Source organism: Chrysochloris asiatica, unplaced genomic scaffold, assembly GCF_000296735.1.
Source record: "Chrysochloris asiatica unplaced genomic scaffold, ChrAsi1.0 scaffold00003, whole genome shotgun sequence".
Classification (NCBI taxonomy): domain Eukaryota; kingdom Metazoa; phylum Chordata; class Mammalia; order Afrosoricida; family Chrysochloridae; genus Chrysochloris; species Chrysochloris asiatica.
In genome coordinates, this window is record NW_006408521.1 from 30,888,208 (window position 1) to 30,915,578 (window position 27,371).

The window sequence follows — 27,371 nt, forward strand, 5'->3', positions numbered from 1 at the left end:
CATCCCCTGAGCCTGCTTGGTCAGGTATTCTGTGTTGTTGTTGGGGGAGCTCCTTTACTGCACTTCCACCAATCCACCATCTTGTTTGTTCTCCTTACTAGGCCTCTTTTGCTACATCTGTAAAATGGGTATGATTCTCCTTTGCCTGCCTGAAGGCAGAGACTAGTCCTTCTCTTCAGAGAGTTTAGAATCTGAGATTCTGATGGTTTCCATTGACCGGTGAATTTGTTCTGTTTTGTTTGTTTGTTTCCTCTGAAGTTTCTGAGTCTGCCTTAGACTTTAGGTTCTGAGAGGGCAGGTTTCACCCTTGGGATGAGGGTGTCCTGGGGATAGACCTTAAGGGACATAGATGAGAAAGGACTTGGTGAGGAAAGGGTTGAGCTACGTAGCCCAGCATGGAAACCAAGATGGTGCCCAAGATGGACAAGAAGCTGGTAGAAAGGGGTCCAGAAATAGGGAAATGTCAGGAGAAGGAGGAGGACTCTGGTGGTGAGGGTCTTGGGAGCTGAATAGATTTAGAAAGCCAAGGAGAAAAATTTCCCCTAGTGAGGCTAGAGGGCAGGTGCAGCCAGGGGTTAGCTAGGCAGGGAAAGGGTTTCTCTCTGAAGTCTGGCTAGAATTCTGTCAGTCCCAGGAACTCCCCAAGGGTACCATATTCATTTTATTATTTTTCTTTTCTGCAGATTTTGGGATATTACAGCCTCCACCCAGAGGCTCTGGTTTCTCCAAGTTTCAAGGATAACATCTCTAGTCTTGGCCACCTATAGTTGGACAGGAAGTCCAGTTTATGCCTATCCACATACACTTTATCAGGGGATGCCACCATCTTTCCACTGGGAAACAAGTCTACATTGCCTTCACACAAAACCCTCCCAATTCTTTAAGGGTAAAGTTCATTGTCCCCTTGTCTTTTGTTCCCCAGACAAGAGGATCCCCTGCCCTTTGACCTTTTCTGAATTGAGCATGTGTTTTGATGTCAGGCAGGTCTGAGTTTGAACCCCAGCTCTCATCTTCCCTTCAGTATAACATTGGGCAGATAACAAACCTCTGAGCCTCATTTTTACAGCCTACAAAATGGGGATGATCATAATTCCTAAAGGGTTACAGTGGGGACTTGATTTATGCATGTGAAATATTTAGTACAGTGACTGGCACATGGCAAGTATTCAGTAAATGGTGACAATAAGGGGACCCTTTTGTAGATTTTCTTATAGATTTCTGTGGTGACAGAAAAAGACACAGAGATGATTTAGCCAGAGTCAAAAAGAACTTTATTCCTTGATCTCAGCAGGCTCCTGTGGGAATCTGGAATGGCCAGTTTCCTTGTCCATCTCCCCATTACACCATTGGCTTCTGAAGGGTAGACGATGGGTCTAGTCTACCAATTATAGCTCAGCGAATGATTGAATGATGTAAGTCAATGACTTCTAACCCATTTTAGTGACAGACTCCTTTTGCCGAATGAAATTTTGAGTGATGCCCCAATGAATGAAACAGAGAAGGGATGCAGCTCAGGCTGCCGTCTCACAAGCCTGCCTCCTTCTAGAGGCTCTAGCCACAGCTCTGGGGAAGTGGTGGGGGAGGGAATCTTCATATACAGGACACTACTGCTTCCTATTTAAATTGGCGAAGTGATGTGTGGGAAAACCCTTTCAGACAGTGGTGCTGTGAAGGCCCAGGACCTGGTCCAAGCCACCTCCCAGTTCTCAAGTGACCAGAGTGAGGGACTCTGGGTCACTAAGCCTGCCCAGCCCCATCCCTGCTTGGCTACTTTCTCACAATCCTGTCTCTGGAAAATTACAAGAGTTCAGCTCTATAAGTCAGAACTTTTCTGGGTGCCGGCTTTGTGGAGGCACAATGCTGGGCATGAGGAGTGCAGAGCCAAGTCAGAAACAAGCACAGCCTCCAGGATGCCACCACTTTCTCCCCTGGCACCTCTTGCCTCCTCCAAGGCAGTCTCCACACTGCATGGCAGAGTGACCTTTCTGAAATGCACACCTGGTCTTGTTGCCTCTTAGCTGATATCTGCTGCAGGGTTCCCTATGGCTCTTTGAGACCCTCTTGGTATGGTCCTGACCCACCTTGGTTTGTCAGGCTTCTCCTTGGTCGCTCTGCCCCAACCATGCCAATCTTGCTTCTCTTGCTTTTCCAGTCACAGGGTCTTTGCCCATGCTGTTCTGGCAGGCTGACACACTCTTCCCCCACAACATCTGTAAGTGCCTACTTACTTTTCTGATCTTGCCGTCACCATTGCGTCTCAGAAAAACCTGTTCTGAGTCCTCAGAACCTTGCTCCTTCTTTTCAGTTCACTTTTCTAGGATTGCAATCATCAGTTCCGTAGTGATGGGAGCCAGGGCCTACCTAGTGTTGATCACCTTTGCATTCTCAGTACGTAGCTTAGTGACGGGCACATAGTAGGTGCTCAGTATATGTTGGTTGAGTTGGATTGATTTGTTGAGATGCACTCAGGAAAAGTCCACAGCTATCTCTGGAGAGTAGAGTAACACAAGGTTAGGGAGAAATGTGACTCAGGGGTACAGAGGAGAGACAAACTCCAAAAGGGGAGACTCCGTCTGTATCTGGGGCACCATGAGGCTTCTCGGAAGAGGTGGACCCAGTGCTGCATGGACTAAAGGAGACATCCAAGTGGGAAGAAGGCAGAAAGAAAGGTGAGAAAGAGACTCGTATATGGATGCTAGGACATGGGAAGAGCAGGTTGGCTGTGTGTGGAGGTGAAGGTGGAGATGAGGTCCTGCCAAGTGTGTTAAAAGGTAGGTAGGATAAGGGGGTAACCCTGCTGCTGTAGGAACAGCCCCCAGGGCAGCTTTTTTGTTTGTTTGTTTGTTTTCCCTCAGTCTCCTCATCTGTAAAGTGGGCATCACAATATAACCTATCTCTTTGGATTGAATACATTAATATGTATACCATGCTTGAAAAAGCGCTTGGTACTCAATGGTGGTGGTGATGTGTCATGGAATTGTTTCTGAATCAGTGACCCTGTATAGGGTTTCCGAGGCTGTAAATCTTTATGGGAACAGAAAGCCTCATCTTTCTCCTGCGGAGCAGCTGGTAGTTTCGAACTGCTGACCTTGAGGTTATCAGCCTGACTTGTAACCACTACGCTACCAGAGCCCCTTTGGCACTCAGTAAGACCTTGTAATTGTTTGCTGTTAGTATGGTGTTTAGCCTACAAAAGGAGTTTGGGTTTTTTCTTCTCTGTCATACTGACTTGGCTTTCTGGAGGTGAAGCAGGTGTGTGTGCTAGGGAGTATGCTTGTAATCTGTAGAGGGGATTGTGCATAGTCAGGTATGGAGTCAGGAAAGGAGGCGGCCTTATGTGGAAGCAGGTGGCCCAGCCTCTCAAGCACACCTCTGGTTGGGGCAGAAGATTAGCATGCTGGGTCTGCCTCTGGCTCACCCAGGGCTGTATAGCCCTCTGACCCTGTTGTTGTTGTGTGCCTTCGAGTCCATTCTGTATAGGGTTTCCATGGAGCAGCTGGTGAGTTTGAACCACCAATCTTGCAGTTCAAACCGACCTTTAGGTCAAGTACTTAATCCTGTGGCTCCACACCAGGATTCTAATGTCTCTCCCCTTCAGCAAGCCCCACCCCCAGGCATATGCAGCTGAGGGCTCAGGGCCCAGAAGAGTCCCACGCAGTACCCCAGGCCTCTGAGACCATCTGACAGGGGGCTTATTGTTGTTATTTGCCATTGAATCAGTTATGATTCATTTTGACTCTGTGTAGGGTTTCCAAGGAGTGGCTGGTGAGTTTGAACCGCTGACCTTTCGGTTCAAACTAACCTTGTGCTCCAGTACTTATCCTACCCTCCTTTTCCATGGATCCTTTCCCGCCTCCACCTCTCCCACCCTCCACTGGTTTCCTGCTCACCCAGACCTTTCAGAACCCTGCTCCTTGGTACTGAAGAAAAGGGTTGAGAGCAGGACCAGGGTCAGGACTTGGCAGGAGGAAGCTGTCCTGAGGAGAGCCTGCGACTGACCAACCTGGCTCTGCCCCTGACCTGCTGGGTAACCTCAGGCAAGTTCCTTAGCCTCTCAGAGCCTCCACTTTCTTTTCTGTCAAATGGGTATAATAGCAGCTCCTCCCACACAGGCTATATATTAGGTAGTGCTGGCACAGTGCTTGGTACACAGGGAGCATTCCATGGGATCACCTCTCTTGTGATTTGGGCTCTCAGCACACCTGTTTAGGGTTAGTGGGGTCAGCCGGCCCCATCTGCCCCTTCTCTCTCTGTATGCACCTTTCCTTTTCTCCTGAGTGTGGGGTACCAGGTCCCACATTCAAAACTTCTCTAGAGTGAACATCACCAGGTGTGTGTGTGGTAGGTGGCTGAGTGTGTATGAGGGTGGCTGTGTTTGTGTGTATGCAGATGACACGGTATCATCAGTGTGTGATTGCATGGGTATGATTAAAGTGACAGTTTGATGTGGGGGATAAATCATGGATTCTGGGGCCAGACTGCCTGGGTTCATGTTCCATCCAGCCCTGCCATCTCTTTGTATCTCCATTTTTTCATCTGCAAGATAATAACAATGACACCTATCGATAAAACCAGGGAGCGTGGTAGCTCTCTAGGATCAACTCAGGACCATTAACCACAGGGTGGAGGTTCAAGCATACCAGCTGCTTTGCAAGAAAAAGATGAGGCTTTTTGCTCCCACAAACATTTATAGCCTCAGAAACCCTATACAGCAGGGGTGGGGAATGTCCAGTCAACAGGCTGTATTGTTGTTGTTGTTAAGTACGGTGGAGTCGGTTCCAACTCATAGTGACCCTGCACAGAGTTTCCGAGGCTGTAAATCTTTAGAGGAGCAGAAAGCCTCATCTTTCTCCCGCGGAACGGCTGGTAGTTTCGAACTGCTGACCTTGAGGTTAGCAGTGCAAAATCATCTGGTCTGGCCCTGTCAAGGCAACCGCAGGTCCAGCTATTACATTGGTGGTATGCCGTGGAGTCGGTTCTGACTCTTACCCACCCTGCATATGGTTTCTGAGGCTGCACATCTTTATGGGAGCAAAAAGCCTCATCTTTCTCCCATAGGATGGCTGGTCATTTCAAACTACTGACCTTGAGTTTAGCAGCCCCACTCGTAACCACTATGCTACCAGAGCTCCTTATTACATTGGGGGTGAATTAATTAAATGTTTGACCAAATATAGCAGGCTAATTTTTAAGCTAATAATTTTGTATGGCCCGCAAATGATGTTATAAATATCCATATGGCCCTTGGCAGAAAAAAGATTCCTCACCCCTACTATACGAGATTGCTAAGAGTCAGAACTGACTTGACGGCACTTAACAACAGCAGTAACATTGATAATTATCAGTGGTGGGGTCCTCACTTTTCAGCTTGTGAGGACCAAAGGAGTTAATACATGCAAAGCACTTGGAAAGGTGCCTGGAAGAAGGTAGAAACTGCGTGAGCACTCTGTTAGCTCCACTAGCTGGATTATACAGCCCTGGTGGGCACACTAGGTGGATTATACAGCCCTGGTGGGCAGGACCAGTGCCCGGAATCCTCCCTGCCTCATCTAGGGTCTGGGCATTATTAGGTGCAATAAGGCACGTGAGGAATGACTATGTATATGCCTGGACGTGTACTACTCTATCCATGTTTGTGTGTGCACCAGGGATGAGGTGTGTGGTGGGCAATACCGAAGTCTGTCTGTGTGTCTGTGTGTCTCTGTGTGTGTGTGCTGGGGCTGGGGCATCAACAGCACTTTCTGGAGCTGGCTATTTCAGGAAGCCTCCAGTCTCCTCCTCCTTATGTAAATAAACATGACAGATCCCCTCGCCTGTACCAGCGGCAGGGAACTGGGGGAGGCTCGAGGAGTGGGTGGAAGCTGGGAGACGGCGGGCCGGAGGGGCGTGCGTGCTTGTGGGGCCGCCTCGCGGGCGGAGCGCGTGGGGGCGCGGGAGGGGCCGCGGCTTGGCGCTGCCATGCCGGCCTCGGGCCGTGGGGGAAGAAGAGGGGAGCTGGACGCCAAGGCGGCTGGGTGACGAGGCTGGCCGGCTTAACAGAGGTGGCCACGCTGCCTGCGATGGGGGGACAGATCACCCGGAGCACCCTCCACGGTAAGGCCTCAGTGGATGCCTGGGGTCTGTCTCCTCCGCACGCTCAAGCCCGGGACCACCTAGGGAGGCTGGGGCGGACAGGACATGCCCATCCCCTCCACCTCCGCACTTCTTGCAAGCTTCGGGCTGTGGGATGCCTTTGGGCGGTGGCATGGGAATGGGAGAGCAAGCAAGGAGAACTGTCCCTGACAGTTGTGGGAGGTCAGGCAGCTGAGTCTCCCCAAGAAGACTCCTTCTCCTCTTACCTTTCTGGGGTGCTGGGATGAGATGTTTTGGGTGTTTGTATCGCCTGTCCCCTGGCTGAGGACAAGCAGTTAGAGGATGGGAACCTGTCTCTGAGCACAGGGAGGGAGATCAGAGCTGTGTTCCGTGATGGAGCTGCGGGAGATCAGCGGGCATTCACGTGTGTGCACGTGCATGCTTGTGTGTGCTGTGAGTGTGTGTTGGAGGTGTGTATGGGCGTGGAGCTGTGCTGATTTGAGCTTAACACATGAGTGTGCAAGTGAGGATCCTTGAATTGTCTGACTTCAGTTCTCAAAGTGTGTGCTCTGCCTGGGAGGCCCGAAACATCTGACCCCTGGGGCTGGTGTCAGACAGATGAGCAGCAGCCAGGTGAAGGGTCCCTCCCATTTGCAAGGCACTTGCTTGTCCCAGCTCCTGTCCCCTCTCCATCCTAACTCTAGTGCCATGGTCTTGTTTGCTTCTGTGTCTTGTTGGGGCGGGGGTGGGGGAACTGGGGGGTGCGGTTTATCCCACAAGGAAGGAGAGAAAGTCTAAGCTTGGGGAGGGGTGTGTATATCTGTGAGGCTCCCTTGAGGCCCCTGCTGTTCATGGGCCTGTCCAACTGTAGCTGGGCCCCACCCTGCATATGTGAGGCATGTTTTGGTAGCAACATGGCTGATGTTGTGGTACCAGACCCAGAAGGGGAAGCCTTCCTGGAGACTTGTTTTGGCATCACTGGGTTCTAGAAGCTGGGTTCCTTTACAAATTGGCTGGTGCCAGACAGCATGGACTGACCTTGGGGAGTCCCTGTCACACTCCCGCAAATCCCCTCCCCCCTACTGGGCTGGGTATTAGGAGATGGGGTAGCCGCCATCTGCTGAACCCTGTAGGCAGGGCATTGGGGAGACACCCAGGAAGGAAGGTAGAAGAGCTGGTCAGAACCGCGACTGGGCCTGATGGGCAGGTGGCGTCTTCTTCCAGGCTCTGGACTTTGGGAGAGTAATGTCTAATTAAAAACGAAAAAGGCAGAGAATGAAACATGGGAAAGGCAAATCATTGGCTCTCTTAAAAGGAAATGAATTTCATCCTGGGCCTGGAGGGCTATGTGACAGATGGAAGGCCCTGGAAGACACATAATCCGGAGCCAGGCCAGGGCAGTGCCAGTGGCTCAGGCCTTGGCCTGAGGCTCGAGTTGTGCTAACCTGAGCCTGGCCCTGCTGTCTGTGGGGCGGGAGCTCTTTGCAAGGCTTGTTGGCCACAGCGGGCCCTGTTGCCAGAGGGTCTGGAGCAGACTGGCATTTTCCACTGGAGTCAGACTTGGAAGTCCGTGGCCTGGGAAGGACAGAGAGGCCCTCAGAGTGGGCTCAGGACACAACACACTGCCGCTGTCTGCCTTAGAGCATGGGCTTCCTAGGTGCTGAGGACCCTGAGCCTACTGGCAGATGGCCGTCAAGAGTTCATGCTCTGGAGTGGATAGATGTGGGTTCAGGTCCTGGTCGTGCTTCCTTCTTTGCTGTAATTATGACACGCGTCTTCCTGAGCCTCAATTTTCTCATCTGTCAGTGGTGCTAGTCACCCTACCCTTTCATAGGACGCTGTGAAGATTAAACAAGATGATGGGTTCACATAGGAAAATCAAGAAGGCCTGGGAAGGCATCCTGAGGCTAAGGCCATGTCTGCCACACCCATAGGAGGCTAGTTTAAGGTCAATGAGGACTCCAGGAATTGGCCCTCCAGGCTGGGTATTTGATTGGTGAATAATCAAATATGCCATCTTGGCTTCCCCATCTTTTCAGACTAGTCTCTGTGAAGCTGACCCTGAGCGGCTCTCCTTAACCTGCCTTCAACAGAAAGTGGGAATTGAGGGTTGTGGAGAGGTGGGCATCTGTGCCCACATAGTCCCACAGCCAGAACCCCACACCACATCCACATGTACTAGTTCCCACAAGATCAGTGCACGCTGGCTGCTCTGCTTGCCGACTCATGGTGGTGAGGGTGGGTGTAGTGGGAGGTGCAGGGCCTTGGCATTGGATTGGTGAGCTACTGTGAGAGGCCAGGAGAAGGTAACAGCGGCTGACCCAGGACTCCAAGTGCGTGTTGATCCAGTGTGTGTTTGCAGACGTGTTTTGATTCTCTGTGCTTCTGTGGTGTAGTGGTTGTGTGCCTATGTAGAGCTCTCCATCTGTGTACCTGTGTGGTGTGTACCTATCTGCATTTAAGGGACTGTGTTGTGTCTGGGTTTCTGTGTGTGAGCACCCACCTCTGAGGCCCTCTGTGTCCTTGTTATTTTGTGATGACTCTGTTTCTCCACCTGTAGTATGTGTGCAGTGGAGCTGGTGGTGAGGAGCTGGGCTCCTCTGGGACTAGCCTGGCAGGGAACTGATGGGAGACATTAATTCCCATTTGGAAAAAGATTTCAACAGTTACATGCTTGATCTCTTTCATCTAGCAGTTTTCCAGAGCTGTTCCCAGTCTTTTGGGTGGGATGGTGGGGCGGAGGGGTGGGGTCGACACTCTTAACCCCTCCTCTCAAGCAGTGCTCCTTCTAGTCACTGAGGGTTGTGTGTGGATGACATACACATATGTACCAGACATAGGAGTAGAGACATATGGTCCCCCCAGGTTGGTCCCTGGACTTAACAAACCCTAAAATTGAAGATGTGGTGTGCAGGGATCTGAGAGAGTGAGAAGTGGCTGACTGAGCCGCCACCCAGAGGGGAAGCTAGGCCTTGTCGCTTCCACACAGACACTCTACTTCTGCTTCTGGGTTCCTGATTCTCAATTAGGTAGAAGAGGTGGAGGCAGCATGTGGGCTCATGGGACCCGGGATTAACCCCAAGGGAACTGCTTATCTCCTGGCTGCAATGCTGAAGGCTGGGAGATGGTCTGTGAATTGATGGTGAATTGATGGTGTACACACCCACAGAAGCCTGTGGGTTCTGGGTGGGCGGGTCAGGTTGATTCATCTCTGTATTCATGGCACACATGGGCATCCAGTAGGTGCTTGGTGAACTGGTAGAGGGTAGAATGTGGGGTACAGGCTCATGTCTGGCTGGTTCATGTGACAGTTGGAGTTGAAGGCGGATTGAGGGGCCAGGTGGCATGGAGATATCTGTTGAGACTTGAGCTGGACACTGAGGCCAGGGAAGGCTTGGAGAGCAAACGGAAGGGGAGGTGGGTGTTCTTGGTGGGAGTTGATATCCTGTATGATGTTGAGTCAGTCCCTACATCTGTCTGAGTCTTCCTGTCCACTTCCGTAAATTGGACTTATTCTGAAGGAGTAAGTGAGTCAGTGGGTGTCAAGGATGATGCACCAGGTACTCTGGGATCGGGGTATGCTTTTCTGGATGTTTCCATGCAGCTTTCTCCAGGTGTGTGTGTGCTGGCGTCTTTGCACACATTCATGTCTCTGGTTGCCTCCAAGTACCGCACTTTTATCCTCTGCCCCCACTAGCCATGGCTGGGCCGTAGGACTACATATTCCTGGGTGCTTGTATCCTTCATCAGGGTGGATGTGCATGTGTGTACCCATGGGTGAGTGTGGATTTGTGCCAGGTGGTGTGTGATGGCTCCGTGTGACAGCTTGGCTGGGTTCCCCTTTATTCCCAGGCCCGAGGGGCTTTCAGGAAGGTGTGGGAGGACAGGGACAGGAGCTGATCCCAGAATAGCTATCTCTGGAATCCCCTTTTGGAATCTTGGGGTGGGGCAGATAGAAGGGAGGAGGAGGAGCCGGTCCCTCTCCCAGCAGAAAGGATGTTGCAAGGCACAGCTGTGTGCACATCTGGCTCCAGGAAATATCAGAGATTGGGAGGTTGCAGCATGAGTGAGAGCAGGAGGCTTGATTGGAGATTTACTTGACTCTGAAGATGCCCATCCTGCATTACCCCCACCACTCTATCTTGCCCAACTTATCATCAGGAAATCCTGAGCACTCTGCGGGTGATGGCAGGGTCCTAACATGACCCCTAACCCAGGACAAAAACAACCCAGGGATATGCAGGGGGGCTGCAGAGGACCTAAGAAACTGACCAGAAGGGAGTGGAGGGCTGGTTAGGGGAGAGCAAGCTGGCTACCTAGCTGGGGCCCACTGGGGAGGGTTGTGCAGTGAGATCGATCTGTTTAGAACCCAGATCTGCTGCTTATCAGTTGTGTGACCTTGGGTAAGTCACTCACCTCTAAGAGCCTTTGTTTTTTTTATCTGTCCAGTGGAGCCATTGATACTGTGTTTGTTATAACAAATTATCAGACATTTAATGGCTTAAAACAAAGAAGCATGTGTCACCTCACAGTTTCTGTGGGTCAAGAATTGGACTACAGTCTAGCTTGGTGCCTCTGACTCAGCGTCTCATGAGGTTGCAAGTTATTGGCTGGGGCTGTGGTCTCATCTGAAGGCTCAACTGGAGGGAATCCATATCCTGCTTACTCATGTGGTTCATGGCAGGTGTTGGTCCCTCACACATAGGCTTCTCCATGGGACTGCCTTACAACCTGGCACTTGGCTTCTCCCAGAGGGAGCAATCCAGGAGAGAGCAAATACAGGAGAGAGCAAGAGATAGAGTAAGATGGAAGCTGCAGTCATTTGAAACCCAGTCTTAGAAGTGACATCCCATTTCATTAGAAGCTAGTTACTAGATCCAGTTCACATTCAAATGGGAGAGGATTACACAAAGGCATGGGGCCCAGGAGGTGAGGGGTCGGTGGAGCCATCCTTTCAGGGTGTTGGGAAGGTGAGTTGAGATAGTATCTGAAAGGTGTCTGGTGTAGTGTCTGATGCACACAGAATTAGTCTTCAGGGCCTTCCTTTCCCCCTTCTTTTCGCTTGCATGCAGCGGGACTGTTGAGCAGGCAGGGCTGTCCTAGGGCAGGATCTTGGACCTGGGGTAGTGAAGGAAGCTGTTTCCTTTTGTCCTCTTTTTTTCTGATTTCTCCACAGAACACAGAGAGGGCACAAAGTGCCAACTTATCAGTAGATTGAAGAATGGAACATTGCACTTCTTCTTCCAATCTACATTGAGCTCTGTGCTCTTAGCTAGGCACTGGGGGAAACCACAGAAACAAAGATGACCTGCTCTCTGTCCTCAGGGGGTTTACAGTCCATCAGGGAGACAGACAGATTTGAAGAACCTTTCAGCCTTTCCCTGCTGTGAACACAGAAAATATCACAGTGAAGGTTTTCTCACTTCTCACATAGATAGTGTACACCAGCACCATACTCTAGCTGAGGAATAAATACATGCAGCGCTACGGATGCCTCGGGGCATCTGAGCTCGATTCTGGGCCCAGTCAGATTGAGAATGGCTGCCTGCCCCCTGCCCCCATGGATGCTCTGTTGCAGGGTTGCAGGGCAACTTGAAGGTCTACAGAGGGCTTCAGAGAGACTTCTGGGAGAAAGTGAGTTTTAAATTATTATCTGGAGGATAAATGAGAGGAAGGCAGACACCTAGATGGAAAGAAGAAAGAAAAGGCCTGGAAGCAAGAGAAAGATGGGGGTGAGGGGCTTCAAGGAACCCTGGAAAGTTCATTTCTGTTGTTGTCCCTACCACTGCCAAAACTGTCCTCCCTCCACCTTTCCCTTCCCTTATTCTTTCCCCAGAGGGCCCCTGTTCAGTTAATGCATATGAGCAAGCCCACATCAGGGCCCTCCTGCTAATCTGGGATTAGGTTATTTGGGATCAGAAAAGACAGACATGTCCAGCCTCCTTCTGTGTTGATTGGATGAGCTGATCATTTTCTGTGGTGGTGGTGGTGGTGGTGTTGCTTTTATTAATAATAAGAAAATAATAAGCCTTATGTTGAAACCAGGTGTTCCAGTTTGCAGAATTTTTACATATCGCTGAACTCACTGAATCCTCACAACAACCCTGAGAGGTAGGCAGGGCAGCTATTCCTGATTAACAAAGAAGGAAAGTGAGGTCCAGAGAGGTGAGACAACTTTTCCAGCATCACACAGCAGATCAGGGTTTGAAAACAGGGCATCCTGCCTTCAGAGCTCCTATTCTTGCTATATCATTACTCCATCCCATAGGAGATGAAAATGATGATATCAGCTCTGGCATTCAGGACTTGGGGTCAGAACAAGGGGACCCAGAGGGCTGAGGAGCCCCACGAAGGCTTCCTGAGCACAATGAAGTTCTACTGAACCTTGAAATATGGGTGGGATTTGGAGAGATGTGGGCGGGACAGAGAGGTCCGAAGAAATAGCTTGAGAAAGATGTGGAGGTAGAAAAGCACGGAATGATGTCAGGAGTAATAATAACAAAAACAGCCACATATTAACCTTTACATACGCGATCTCATTTAATCTTAACAAGAAACCCTGGATGAGGATATTGAAACTCACAGTTAGTGACAGAGCCAGGATTTGAACCTATGGCATGGCAAACTAGGTGTTGGGTTGGAGGCAGCCAGGCCCGGGTTCAGATCTGGGCTTTTCATTCTGTTGGAGTGACTTCAGTATACAATTTAACTTTTGGGGGTCTCTTTCGGGGGCATTGGGGGAGTGCAGTAAGATGATGCCCATTAAGCCCTTCTGAGCCCATTCTGGAACTCTACGGCAGAGTTTCTTAGTGGGACAGTGGGGAGGTCACTCTGGAGGCAACTGGTGTCTGGGCATCTCCTCAGGGACCCTGCTGAGAGGCAGGAATGTGATCCAGCTGAGGGTCACCCTGAGGACTGGCCAGGCTTGTGTCTGGCGGCTCATAAGTACCCAGGGCCGTGGGGGGAATTTCCATTGTGTCAGCAGCAGCCTGGCTTAAGGGGAGGTGCCCCCACTGTGGCACCTGGGAAGCTGTAAAGCTGTCATTAAGGACCACCCTCCCTGGGAGCTCTGCAGGGAGCCAGGTGGCATGGCACCATCTGCCACTGGTGGAGAAGTTGTGCAACCCACAGGTTCAGCATCTTAAGCCCCTTTGCTCCAGCTGCTCCCTTAGCCCTTCCTGCACACATTCTTTCCCCACGGAGTCTGCCATCTTGTACTCAGGAGAAGATGAGTTTCTAGCATGAGATGCTGTGTCTCAGTGATAGAGTTCTCAGCTCCCCTGTGGGAGACCCAGCTTCAACTCCTGGCTACTGCACCTCATACATGGCCACCACTTACCTTGCTTATTGGGTGACCCGACACTGGGGTGGAGAACGACAGCAGCTAACAACAACAACAACAACATAAATTGTGGATCTTCCACCACAGTCAAAACACAGAACACTTCTAGCACCCTGCAAGTTCCTGCTTGCCTCTCTGTAGTCAGGTTTGCTTCCTTCTTCCCAAGCCCCTGGAGGCTACTGATCTTCCTGTCTCTGTAGTTTTGCCTTTCCCAGACTGTCGTACAAATGGAATCACACAGAATATACGAGAGTAAGTCAAAAAACGACTTTCTGCTATAAAATCATAGAAACCTTTATTATACAAATATATCAAAATGTGAAGCTGTTGTTTCTCAACCTCTCCTCCATCTAGGACTAGACCCGTCTGAAGACAATGTCCCCACCTCTCTAACCCTTTCCCCAAGAATTCTGCACTGTACGGTAGATACCATGTCAAAACTACACTTTTGGCATCCTCAAGGGACTCAAATTGTATTCCTTTTCATTGTTTTTGGGAGTTTGGGGAACAAAAAAGATGTCTGAAAGGACAAGATATCAGGGCTTTAGAGTGGATGGGGTAAGGTTTCCCAAAAAAATTCCCATAGGACAACCCTTGCTTCTCTTGAAGAATGAGCAGGTGCATTGTTGTGATGGAAAAAAAATTCCTTGGCATAACTTTCCTGGCCTTTTTCTCACCAATGCAGCTTTCAATAAAGATAAAAAAAATAAACCTAACTTCTTTCTAATAATAAGCCCCTGAGCTCATCCTGTGTTATTTGAGAAAATCTATCCCTTTGGGATCCCACAACATGGTCCCCAAAGCCTGTACTGGCTGCTCTGCCTTGAATTTAACCAGCCTAGCAGATCCCCTTGGATCTTTGATTGACCTTTTCTTTTTGAAGGCACCACATCCTAATGAGACTCAGACAAGTGTGTATCACTGAGAGAACTTGTCTGCAACCATCCACTGATGGCAGGAACATGTTTAAACATGTTTTGTTTGGAATAATCAGTGCATGTATGAACTGGAACCCTACTAGTGATACTTTTTGACTTAGCCTCATAACATCGCTTGACTTCTTTCACTGAGTAGAATGCATTTGAGGTTTATCCGTGTTGCTGTATGTACTTGGATCAGTAATTTGTTCCTTTTTGCTCCTGAAGAGTACTTCATTTTTGTAATTGTTGTGCTGTGTGAACCTATTTGTTGAAGTCACAGGGTCAGTCCATCTTGTTGAGGGTCTTGTGCTTTTTTGCTGACCATCTACTTTACCAATCATAATATCCTTTTCCAGGAACTAGTCACTCCTATGAACATGCCCAAAGTACATGAGACTCAGTCTTGCCATCCTTCCAAGGACCCTTCTGGTTGTATTTCTTCCAAGACAGATTTGTGTGTCCTTCTGGCAATCCATGATACTTTGAATATTCTTTACCAACACCAACAGCTGATTCAAAGGCATCAATTCTTCTCTGGTCTTTCTTATTCATTGTCCAACTTTTACATGTATATGAGGTGATTGAAAACACCATGGCTTCTTGGGTCAGGAGCACCTTAGTCTTCAAAATGATACCTTTGCTTTTTGACATTTTTGCAGCAGGACTGGGCAGTGCTTAATTTTGTTGTACACAAGTTACTGTTAGTTGGAACCAGCTCAACAACACTTAACAACAATAGCAGTGTTTCATTGTGGGATGTAGCACATTTTGTTGTCCATTCACCACTTACAGGACATTTTAGTTGTTTCTAGTTTTTGGCAGTTATGAATAATGCTGCTAGATTTGCGTCTGGGTCACTCTGTGAATATATGGTTTTATTTCTCTTGGCTCAATAATTCTATCTAAGAGTAGAATTTCTGGCTTATACTATATGTTTATAGGAAACTGCCAAACCATTCCTCACATTGGCTGCACCGTCTTACATCCCACCAGCAATGCCTGTGGCCTGAGAACACGGTTTCCATTTGTGTGTTTTGGTGGCATACATGTGTGTGTTGTGGAGACGGTAAAATGCCACGTATTCCTTACTGCGATGTAAGTTGCTTGTAGGTGGCATGTGGATGACTTTTTTTTTTCTTTTTTCCTACATTTTATAAGTAATGATTATATATTTTCCCTTTTTTTAAAAAACTTGATTTATCAAATTTTGTTGTTATTGTTAAGAATATACACAGCAAAACATACACCAATCCAGCAGTTTCTACACATACAGTTCAGTGACATTCTTTGAATTCTGCAACCGTTCTCACACACCTCTTCTGAGTTGTTCCTCCCTCCTTAACGTAAACTCACTGCTCTCTAAGGCAGTAATGGCTATTGTTTAGTGTGCGTTATAATTTCCCAAACCCATAATTTCTTGCATATTAATGCTTAATGACTAGTGACCCAGGCCCTAGAGTCAGATTTTCTAGATTTGGGTTGATTCTCTTCCCACTGGTGTGTAACCTTGAGCAAGTCACTGAATCTCTCTGAGGCTCAGATTCGTCATGGGAGTGGGCTGGGAAGAAGAGGAGGGTCTTTGAAGGGAGCTGAGGCCCTGCAGTTGGTCCTTGGGTTCTGGATGAGTGCTGTGGAAGGTGGATCTTAGAGGAGGGTCTGTCATCAGCTACTGGAGCCAGCAGGTTTAAGAAAATCTGCTTAATTGAGCCATAATTGATACACAGTAAATGGCACGTATTTAAAGTGTATATTTTGATGAGTTCTGACATATGCACACCCTCATGAAACTACCACCACAATCAAGATAATGAACAAACTTATCCATCATCCCCAAACATTTCCTCATGTCCCTTTGCAGTCCTTCCTCCGTCCTCCACCATCTCCAGGCAATCACCGACCTGCTTTTTATCACGATAACTTAGTTTGTAGTTTCCAGAATTTGAGTTTTGGCACAGGGTGGGAAGGAGAGGAAAGGGTTTGGAAGAGAACCGTTGGTCCATGGGTTGTTACTCCCCACCCCCTTCTCCCACTCTTTATTTTGAATTTCATCTATATTTTGATTCATTCTTTTTATTGCTGAGTAGTTGTTGTTAAGTGCCATGGAGTTGGTTCCAACTCATAGCGACCGTGTACAGAGTTTCCGAGGAGATGCATTACAGTTTGTCATCCATTAGCCTAGGAAGCATCCTTTTCTTTTCTGCTTTCATTTCTCTACACGTGTGTGGTGTTAATTTCCCCAGCAGGTGTTTTTTGGAAAGTGAAAGTCAAACTATGTCTGATGTAGGTCCAACTCTGATGGGCTTCTTTTTTATTCAGGGCTTCTATGTAGCTGTTGTGAAATGCCCTCGAGTCGGTTCTGAGGATTGGCTGGTGGTTTTGAACCACCGACCTTGTGGTTAGCAGTCCAGAGCTTATCCTACAGCTTCTATAGTTGGTGCCCTTTGCTCCAACCATTTCCTTCCCTGGAACAACCTTCATTGCTTCTTTCAGGGAACCTTCCCAGATTGTCTGGGTTTCCTCTGAACAATGTCTATCCTCATAACAGGAAGGCTCTCTGGAGCTCTATCCCTGGCTCCCTGGTGAGAGCTAGACTAACACTGCCTTATGCCTTACCCACCCATTGGGCCTGGCCCTCAGTAAACTGTCCAGGAGGCCCATGGACAGGTGTCTGACTGATCCTGGACTGTGGAGATGGTGTCTGGGGCCTTCTGGGAAGGAGGAAGCAAGGGTGCAAACCGATGCAAACACAGGCTGGTCAGGGCTCTGGGCCTGCTCGCTTCCAGGATCCTCCCTTCCTTTCTCCTCCCTCCCTCGCTTCTGGTCTTCTTCCCGAAACTCCTCACCCCCTTAGGGAGTGGAAGGCCTCTGGGCAGACCCAGCCTACTGAACTCTGCTTTGCAGGGACAAAATTTGTAACATCCTGGAAGGCAGCTGTCATATTTTGTGGCTTTCTACTCCTTAGCTCCTGGGCCCCATCTTCCCAAACTCCATGTCTCTGTTCCTCAAGATGACAGGATGGGCTGGGGGCTTCCCTTCCTAGGGAAAGAGTGAGTACCTCCCTCAGCCCTTGACAATGTGTATGAATACTACCAGTTCTGTTGATATGCCTTATGGGTAGAGTCCACCCATTGTGCCAGAGTGGGAAAGTGACATACCCAAGGTCACACAGTTAGTGACAGATATAAGCCACCCAACTACCCCATCCAGTGCTCTGGTGCCTGGATGCCAACTGCATACATTTATAAAGTGCTTCCTCCTGATCCAAGACTCGGACTCAATCCCACTTTGAGGTAGAGTAGAAGTGTCTGGGGAGTCCTTAAAAGCTGCAAATGGTAATTGCACTTGATTGTTTGTGATTTGAGTCCCAGAGGCACCTTGGAAGAAAGACCTGACTCTACTTCTGAAAAATCAGCATTGGAAACCGTATGGAGCACAGGTTTCTACTCTGACATGCATGGGGTTGCCATGAGTCCGAATCGTCTTGATGGCAATGAGTAGAGCTGTCTGAAGAGGGAGCACCAGGACTCTCCAGCTAGGATTGGGGTACATGAGACAAACTGAGTTTCCAGGTAGAAAGACTGGGTGAAGCAAAGTCCACCTGTGTCCAAGATGGTGTGGCCATGGGCTGTTTGCAGCAGGAAGGAAGCCTGGGAGAGGAGGAGGGAGAGCATAGTCCTCGGGCTGATGCTGCAGAAACTCCCCTACCCACTTTCCTGGTATCGTGCCCGCTACAGGGAGTCTTGTTAGCCCGGCTCCACTGTCTCCACTGCCTTCAGGAAACCTTCCTGAGAAGTGACCTGCTGTCTTTAAAAACACAAATTTTACTGTTTTAGGTGAAGGTTTGCACAGTAGTTTAGGTTCCCATTCAATAATTTCTACATAAGTTGTTTGGTAACAATGGTTCCATTCTTCACAATGAATGAATATTCTCGTAGTTGTGGTGGATTTTGTAGTGTGATTCTGCCCTTTCTTCCTCTCTCTTCCTGAATGATTAGCACTGTTTGAGAATAGGATCCACTTATGTTTCATGCCTGTTTCCCCAGTGTCTAGGACAGGGCCTAGTATTCAGCAGACACCTATATAATGAATATTGGTTGAATGACTAAATGATGGCAGTAGTGAGTGACAGTAAATAGTGGTGGATAATGGTGGTAAATGGTGATATATTTTGATGATGCCATGAGGTAATGGGTGATGAATGGGATGGTGGTTATCGATGATTGTAGGAGGTGATGGGGGAAGGGTAGATGGTGGTGATAGGAGGTGGTGGGTGAAAGACGGTGGTAGATGGTGGTGGTGGGTGAAAGATGGTGGTAGATGGTGATGGTGGGAGGTGGTGGGGGAAGGGTGGTGGTAGATGGTGGTGATAGGAGGTGGTGGGTGAAGGGTGATGGTAGATGGTGGTGATGGGAGGTGGTGGGTGAAGGGTGGTGGTAGATGGTGATGGTGGGAGGTGGTGGGGGAAGGGTGATGGTGGATGGTGGTGATAGGAGGTGGTGGGTGAAGGGTGGTGGTAGATGGTGATGGTGGGAAGTGGTGGGGGAAGGGTGATGATAAATGGAGATTCTGGGAGGTACTATGTAAAGGATGGTGGTAAATGAAGGTGCTGGGTACAGAGTAGGATGGAGACTAGTGTTTAGTATGCTATAGTAGACAGTCAAGTGGGAAATAACAGCATATGGTAGCAGAAAAGGAAGGTGGTAAAAGGTGACAGTTGAGGTGGGTGGCAGTGATGGGACAATGAGCAGTGGGGCAACTTCTGCTTATGCCTCTGCCTTCCCCCATCCTCCACAGAGCGCTGGCCCAGCTCTTGCATACATCACGTTCTCTGACACTGGCTTGTTTCTTTGCAGATTCCATCGGGGGCCCCTTCCCTGTTACCACCCACCGATGCCATCACAAGCAGAAGCATTGCCCGCAGGTGCTGGCTGGCGGGGGACTGCCAACCACACCATTGCTCTTCCACCCACACACCAAGGGCTCCCAGATCCTCATGGACCTCAGCCACAAGGCCGTCAAGAGGCAGGCCAGCTTCTGCAATGCCATCACCTTCAGTAACCGCCCGGTCCTCATCTATGAGCAAGTCCGACTGAAGGTGGGGCCTCTGCTCTGCGGTCTATCACTGCCTTCCCCTGGGCTTCTGAGCTTTCTCCCTCAGCACTACCTTCTGTCACTACCATTACTATACTTTGCCCCTCTCTCTCCTCTCTCCTTGCTTCTGCTCTTCCCTCATCCCCCTATTACTCACTCTTTTCTACTCCTTTCTCAACCTTCCCTGTGTGGCCAAGAAGGAATCAGGGAGTAGAATGGCCGTGTGAGCCCACTAGCTCCCACCACTAGTGGATGAGCTGGGAGCCTTCCTGAGGGTGGTCTGCAGAGAAGGGCCCACTGCCCTCCCCTTGCTCTGACTGATGGGGCTGTAGAGGCGGGGTGGGGCCCAACACTGCCTGAGCCAGCCCTCTACCTGCCCAGATCATTAAGAAGCAGTGCTGCTGGAGTGGAGCCCTGCGGCTGGGCTTCACAAGCAAGGACCCATCCCGCATCCATCCTGACTCGCTGCCCAAGTACGCCTGCCCTGACCTGGTGTCCCAGAGTGGCTTCTGGGCCAAGGCACTGCCTGAGGAGTTTGCCAATGAGGGCAACATCATTGCCTTCTGGGTGGACAAGAAGGGACGCGTCTTCTATCGTATCAACGACTCAGCTGCCATGCTCTTCTTCAACGGGGTCCGCACAGCCGACCCACTCTGGGCCCTGGTGGATGTCTACGGCCTCACCCGGGGTGTCCAGCTGCTTGGTGAGTACCACCCCTCTGACCCATCAGGTTCAGAGCATACCACTCAGTCTCCGGGTGTTGTGGTCTGCTGCTGCTCAGTCCCATCACCAACTGGTAGCAGCCCCAGGGCCACTGTCCCCAGCAGCAGACACAGAGGCAGCCCTGAGAGCCTTTGTGTGAACTGCAGAACACAGAATTCATCCTTCCTCCAGCTCCACAGCTCTGACACATGGCCTGGGCAAGATGTCTGCCCTCCTCACCCTGGAGTGGTGTACCACCTTCACAATCCTAACTGGAAGCCTTGAGGACCCCCCAGCTCCAGGAAGTAATGAATATTCATCATCATCATCAACCATAACATATAGAGCCCATTCTCATAGCAACCCTGGGAGGTAGATGCCATTACTGGGTGCATACAGGGGAGATGCAAGCTAGGGGGAGGTTGAGTCACTGCCCGCAGGAGACACAGCAGGTAAGCCCTAGAGCTACGGCTCAGCCCTGAGTCTGTCCAACTCCAGAAGGAACTCTTAACCCTTAAATTAAGTTCTGCAGCTTCCCACGAGGTTGTGCTCTAACCCCACCCTAGGGCTTTTCATAGGGATGTTGGGAATGTTGGGCAAAGAAGACGGGAAGGGAGAGCAGAAAACACCAAGTGAGGAGCGAGGGGCTAAGACTCTTCCAGCGGCTCCCAGGCCTCCAACAGGAGTTTATTTTAGGGAAGTGAGAGGACCCTCCATTAGGGGGCCATGAGGAATGTCAGAAGGCAGACTTACCTGCTGAGGTTCCAGGCTTCCCCATTGGAGGGGAGTGAGGGGGAGTAAGGGGGAAACAGCACACATGGGACTATAAAATGCCAGGGCTGGAAGGGGCTTCAGAGAGGCTCAGACTTCCCAGGATCATATAGAGCTGGTGGTTAAGTTGGGACTAGAACCTGGGTCTCTTGACCTCTGGTCCATGATTCTTCTCACCTTGCCAGACTTGTGCATTTGAGCAAGTACGTATACATATGTGAGTATGTATGTGGACACATAAACTCAGGGTGTAAATGGACCTATTGGTAAACTGGCTCTGCCTCCATGCAGTGCCTGCAGGAACCTCAGCTTCTTCATCTATAAAATGGGTTGATGGGAAGATTAAATGCAATAAAAAGATTGAGAATAAAGTGCCCTGCATAGTCCTGGGTACCAAACAGATGCTCAGCTAATCTTGTCTCTCCCATCTCTTGATTTCTGTTCCCTCTCCCTTCCACAGAGGTGGCTGAAAACCTTTTGTTCTTTTCTGAGTTTAGATCCTAGAAACAGTAAAGCTCTTCTTTTCAAAGCACAGTTATTTGAGAGGAAAAAAAACAAAATCCAGTGAAATGGAGAAAATTGTCAGAAGCCTTTCTATTTGTTGAGTTCCAGATGCCAGGAGGCTGTTTTTATTAACAGTTTGTGAACCTTTTGTTTTCCAACTCACAAAAAGTGTTTTTACATTCACACTGTTAAGAGTCCCAAACCAGACCGTGACCTGTCTTAGCTCCCAGGGAAGGAAGCCTGGCCTGGGGAGGATTATCCACTTCCCATTCCCTCTGTGAGCTGGGTGCACCTGCCACAGGCAGAAATGGTTATATGCCCAGGCCATAGACAGACATAGGTGAGATCCTTTCTCATTTCTACTACCTTTGGAACTCCAATTTCCTCATCTGTTACATGGGGGGTAATGGTAATATTCCCAGGGTTCTTGTGAAGAGCAACACTTAGCCTCAGACATGTTTCCACTGCTTAAGTATCCTCAGAGGCTGACATTTCAAGTCACCTGGGGTCCCAAGACTAAAGTCTAAGCTCCAAGAATGGCCACTTTTTTTTCTGAGCTTGAACTGTCCTCATCTGTAAAGTGGTTGTAAACACTATGACTTGGCCCAGGGCTCAGCTTGGGTGATTTGGAGAAGGTAAGGACAACATTCTTGCTAGTCCCCTAAACTTCAAGGCCAAGCTCAAAAGTCATCTCCTCCCTGAAGCCTCCCCAGGCAGAATTCTGTTCTTCTTCCTTGATGCGCATCACTTGGCATCTGTATTCTCAGCTCTGAGGCACTGACTGTGCCTTGGTCTATCCTGTGTCTGGTGAGGGTTTTAAGGGAGGGGTTTATGTCTGACCTAGCCTGGTTCCTCTCCAGAATGGAATCTTGTACCTGGCCAGTGGAAGAGGCTTAGTGATATTTGCAGAGATGGATGACTCATTCATTACATGAAGGAAAGTATGGGTGGGTAGGGGTGGAGGTAGACCCATTCCTGCCCGCAGACAGTCCCAGACTCTCTGGGAAATTAGGGAGACACTCAAGACACAATCAGGTCCTAACCCAAGAGAAGACAAGACATCGCTAAGGACTGTGGTTGCAGGATCCCTGCCATGTGCCAGAGATGGTTTCCATTTAGCTATCTCATTCAAACCTCCAGCAGCTGGCCTCGGGAGGTAGTGATTTTTATCCCTATTTGGCAGGGAGAAAACTAAGGCTTATAGAAGATCTGGCTTGCCTATGTAGGTTGTGGCAAAATTGAGACTTCAACTGGGTTTTCTAAACGCCACACACTGCTTTTCCTGCTGCCCTTACATCATTAAGGGAAGCAAGAGGTCAGAGGAGACCAAGGGAGAATATAATTCAGGAAGTCATCTTCAAAGAGGGGCTTGGGCTGAGCCTCCAGGTTCCAGGAGGGTCTGGATGTGTGGGAATGAAGGAGAACATTCCAGGTGAGAGGAAGCTTCCAACCTTCAGGGGTCTGAAGAATAATTTGAAGAATGGGAGTCAGAACTCAGGCAACCTGATCTGGCCTGGTCCCATTCTCCCAGTTTGACGACTATAAATGGATTTTCCTACAGTGTTTTCAGTTGCTTTTGGATTTCTCAGCAGGCTCCTCCTTGGACACCCAATAAAGCCAAGGCCCCAGCTGATTCTTGTCCCAGCTGTAAATCACCATAATCCCTGGGCAGTTTTAAACACTGATGATGATCCTTAAATTCAATTAGCAGATTAAAATGTCTCTTCGTTTTGTTCTTCCTAAATTGATCTTTTGATTTTTTAAAAACAAATAAAGGTCCAGCCAAGATCTCTTCTGAGGTGGGCTTGCTGAGCTCCTCATTCCCGGACCCTGCCCTCTGGGATCCTCCCAGCTGTTTTATCTAGTCGGGCCAATTTCCTCTTCTCTTCACTGGCCTCTCTCCTGACACTCTCTGTTGTCGGTGGTCTCACCTAGAGAAAGCGGTATCTTTGAGGTCTTCTCTCTCCACCCTGGTCCTTTCCTCCCCATGGCTCTGGGAAGCAGGTAGTGGTGACTCCTTCCCTTCCATCCTGAAGATGATACTTTCTGTTTTGGTGATCCTGAAGCTAGACCAGCCTTTCCCCCAAATCATTGTCTGATCTTTAGGGGTTTCCTGCTGAGCCAACCCTTCTGCCCTCCTGCCTTTGTCTAGAACCTTGGCCAAAGGCCTCCAAATCCTACCTGGTCTATTATCTGCCCCTCAGAGGCATGTTGGAGTACCTGATCCATAGAGGCTAGCATCAGGCCAGGGACCCATCAGCCATCTTCCTAAATAGGAGACAGGGGCTGGTGTCTTTCCCTGGCTGGCACCCTATGTACTCATGCCCACCCTATTGCTTTGACCTAACACATGGCCCCGGGTTCAGGTCTTCTGGGCTCTCTGTGGCTGCTGACATGCTGAAGTTCAGCACATCACCCACTTTCCTTGGACGCGCTAACCCAAGCCCGGGCTGCTGTCTCCAAGAATAACAGCTTCTTACCTCCAGGAAGAAGGATTTGCCAGCAACAAATAAACACAAGTTTTATGGGGTGATTAGTACTTGTAGAGATAAGCTCCTATCCCAGTTTTTCAAGGTCTCTTTACTTCTCTCAGAAATGTTGGCTCAGGAAGAAGGGTTGTGGGGCCTGACGGCAGCACCCACTAGGGCCTCGGAACTTTGCAGGGGTTCAGGGAGACGAAAGCTTGGAAACCCAGGCCCTCTCCTTAAGGAGTGTTTACATTGGGGAGCATTCCATATACCACTGCGAAGTGGCCTACATCCAATTCTGCAATTAAGTGTAGACTGCAGAATAAAACTCGGGAGTTTTAGCTGGGGAGCAATCCAGGAGGACTTCCTATAGAAGATGGATCTTAAGTCAAGGATCAAGGGAGGCGAAAATAATGGACTGTGTGTGGAGGAACATTTTAGGGCGGATAGGTGGGGTGTGTGCAAGCACGAAAAACCCAAGCCCACTACCGTCCCATTTTGAGTCATAACAACCCTATATGGAGGCTTTCTGAGACAAAATCTGTACAGGATTAGACAGCCTCATCTTTCTGTCTGTCTCCCATGGAGCGGCTAGTGAATTTGAACCTCCTACCTTTCCTTTAGCAGACCAACGCTTATCCCACAGTGCCACCAAATTTCCTATTGTGCAGGTACAGAAGGAGGGTCCTGGTGGTGTACTGGTTAAAGTGCTCAACTGCTGACTGAAAAAGTGGGAGTTTGCCATCTGCCACTGCATAGGAGAAAAGGCCTAGTGATCTGCTCCCGTGGATTGTTGTTGAGTTGGTTCCAACTCATAGGGACATAGGGTTTTTGAGGAGTGGCGTGTGGATTTGAACCACTGACCTTGCTGCTAGCAGTCCAGTTAGTGCTGATTACAGCCTAGGAAGATTAAAGATTACAGCCTAGGAAGCTCTATAGGCGTTTTGCTCTCCCATAGGCTATCTATGAACTGAATTTGGGCACACAACACCACCTGGGATGGGAGGGAAGGAGAGAGGAGAGAATGGCGTGGAAAAACAGTGGGTGCCTTGTGGACAGAGGGTGTGGAGGGGCATAGGAATAGGAAATTTGTGGAAGCTTCTGTGTTGTCAAGTTCTTCAATCAGAGGGATAGTGGAAAAATGTGAGTAGAGAAATGTGCGACCCAGAAAATTGCTTAAATCCTCTCAGTTGGTCAGAAATCAGGCCAGGTGTAGAATTCAGATTGCTCCAGCTGATTTAGGCCTACCATCAGTGAGCAAATGCCTGTTGACACATCAAAATAGTCATAACTGAAGCCAGGGGAGGAACCATGCATCTTGTTTTGCCCATCTCTCTGTCCCTACGTACATGCAGGTTCCCAGGTCTTGGTAAATACTCCCAACAGTCTACTAAGGAAAGACATGTCTGGAGACTGTTTGGGTCACTTCCTGGGGACCAGGATGCTACTGGGCTGGCTCTCTGGGGCATTGGGCCAGCCCTGCTGCCCTGCTACAAGGGGCCTGGGCCCCTATGGAGATAAGACCCTTGCATCAGGTCCCCTGTCCAGCGTGTGCCCCAGCGTGGTGGTATTGACAGTGTGAATCGTCCCTGGCCAAGGACCACACTGCCATCTGGGGCTTCCGCTTTTCAGGCTAAGCCAATATTTATTCTTAGCTGTGGCTGCCAGGGGCTGAGAGGCAAATATTAGTTTAAGGAGCCTGAGCCAAGCTTCTGAGATGGGAAGAGAGTTGAAGATGCTCTCTGTTTATGATTTTTAATTCTTTGACAATTTTCATTTCTTCTTAATTAAAAAAAAATTGCTGTTCCTCTATTTGAGAAGCTCCTCCAGTCACTTCCTATCTGCTCACCCCAAATTCTACAAATAATATCAAGGCCTGAGATTAACCCTACCTTCCTCCAGGAAGCCTTTCCTGACATCCCCTGTCCTGGATGACCCGTCCAATGAGCTCTAAGTGGTAGCAGCGGTTCTGTATCATGTACTGTCCTGCTCCTTAAGAAAACAGCTTTAGTTCTCTTTATATGTATTAGGATTCTGTATCATATATGTTGTTTAGTTGTTAAGTGCCGTCAAGTCGGTTCTTACTCAGTATAGGGTTTCAGAGGAGCAGCTGGTGGGTTCGAATAGCCACAGTCTAGTGCTGATCCTACAGTGCCACACCAGAAGTCTAATATCACTTATATATTCCTCTCTGCAATTTACTGAGCATTTACTATGCCCAAACTTGAATCAAGGCTTCCATACATTTGATTTCATTTGATCCTTGCATCAACCCTAAGGAAATTTACTGGTGTACTCACTGTGTAGACAAAGAAATGGAAGCTCCGAGAAGTTTGATAACCTACTCAAGGCCATATAGCTGGTAGTTGGTAGAGCTGGAATTTGAACCCAGGAGTTTGGGCTACATTGCCTCACAGCTTCTCTAGATATGAGCCCATCTTGCTTCTCTATTAAGTCTGGACACACTGCCCCCAGGGGTGGGGACTGTGGCCTTCCTATGTCCCCAAGAGAAGAGCTAACCAGAGTGCAGGGACCCAGGAATCAGCCCACCTGTGGAGTAATGTTTGGAGCAGCAGAGAGGCCGTTGGGGGCCTACAGTGTTAGTGACAAAGGTGGGTCTGCCTACCTCATAGCTCCCCTGACATCTCCTGAGTCATATTGTTCATGATGCACTTGGATTTTCTACCAGAATGAATATTTTAAGTGGAAATTGCTGACACTGGACTGTTTTTAATTCACCTAAAAGGCAATTTTGTATGGTTCTGCTTAGTATCTCTTTGATTTCAGGCACATTTCTGGGGACCTGGAGACCCCAGATTGGGGAGTGTGTATATGTAGGGAAGGAATAGGTTCTTGTCAGAAATAGGAGACCTGATGGAATCAGGACTTGACTAGGCCACTTGCTAACTTTGGGCAAGTTTCTCAACTTCTTTGTGTCAAGACCTCATCTGTTTGTGGGCATATGTGTACCTGCTCCACTTATACCTCATAGGACGTTTACAGGACTTACCGTTATGCAGAAGTGCTTTACAAATGGGAAAGGCTGTTGTCTTTAAATGTAAAAGAGTACCTAATTTAAAAAACACCACCCAAAAGGACCCCCTCCCCCCCCACAAAAGCCAGCCCTACAACTAGAAGAGGGAGCCTGTAAACAAAATTCTTGCTTCGGAATGTCAGTAAAAGCCATGCAATTGAAATTAGTTCTTGGAACTAAGTCTGTGTTTCTCCAGCTTGGTTCCTTAGACCACTGGGGTTCCACAGAGGCCTCTGTGAGGCAGCTGAGAAATGCAGAGTTGGGACAGGTGGACGCCAGGCCCGTTTTTTAGACTTTAATAGCTGTTGATTCTGTTGGACAAAAGCATTCATATGTATATGGTGGTGGTGGTTATGTGCCGTGAAGTTGGTTCTGACTCATAGTGACCCTGTACAGGGTTTCCGAGGCTGTAAATCTTTATGGGAGCAGAAAGCCTCATTTTTCTCCCATGGAACAGCTGGTAGTTT

General features: G+C 49.1%; 1 protein-coding gene across 1 annotated transcript in view; it reads left to right on the forward strand.

Moving 5' to 3' along the window:
• NEURL1 (neuralized E3 ubiquitin protein ligase 1) overlaps window positions 1-27,371 on the forward strand; it is a 78,114-nt gene that overhangs the window by 35,145 nt on the left and 15,598 nt on the right. Inside the window, exons 2-3 of the mRNA XM_006831314.1 lie at window positions 19,188-19,429; window positions 19,807-20,128. Coding sequence (XP_006831377.1) covers window positions 19,188-19,429; window positions 19,807-20,128 — 564 coding nt within the window. The remainder of the gene's footprint in view (window positions 1-19,187; window positions 19,430-19,806; window positions 20,129-27,371) is intronic.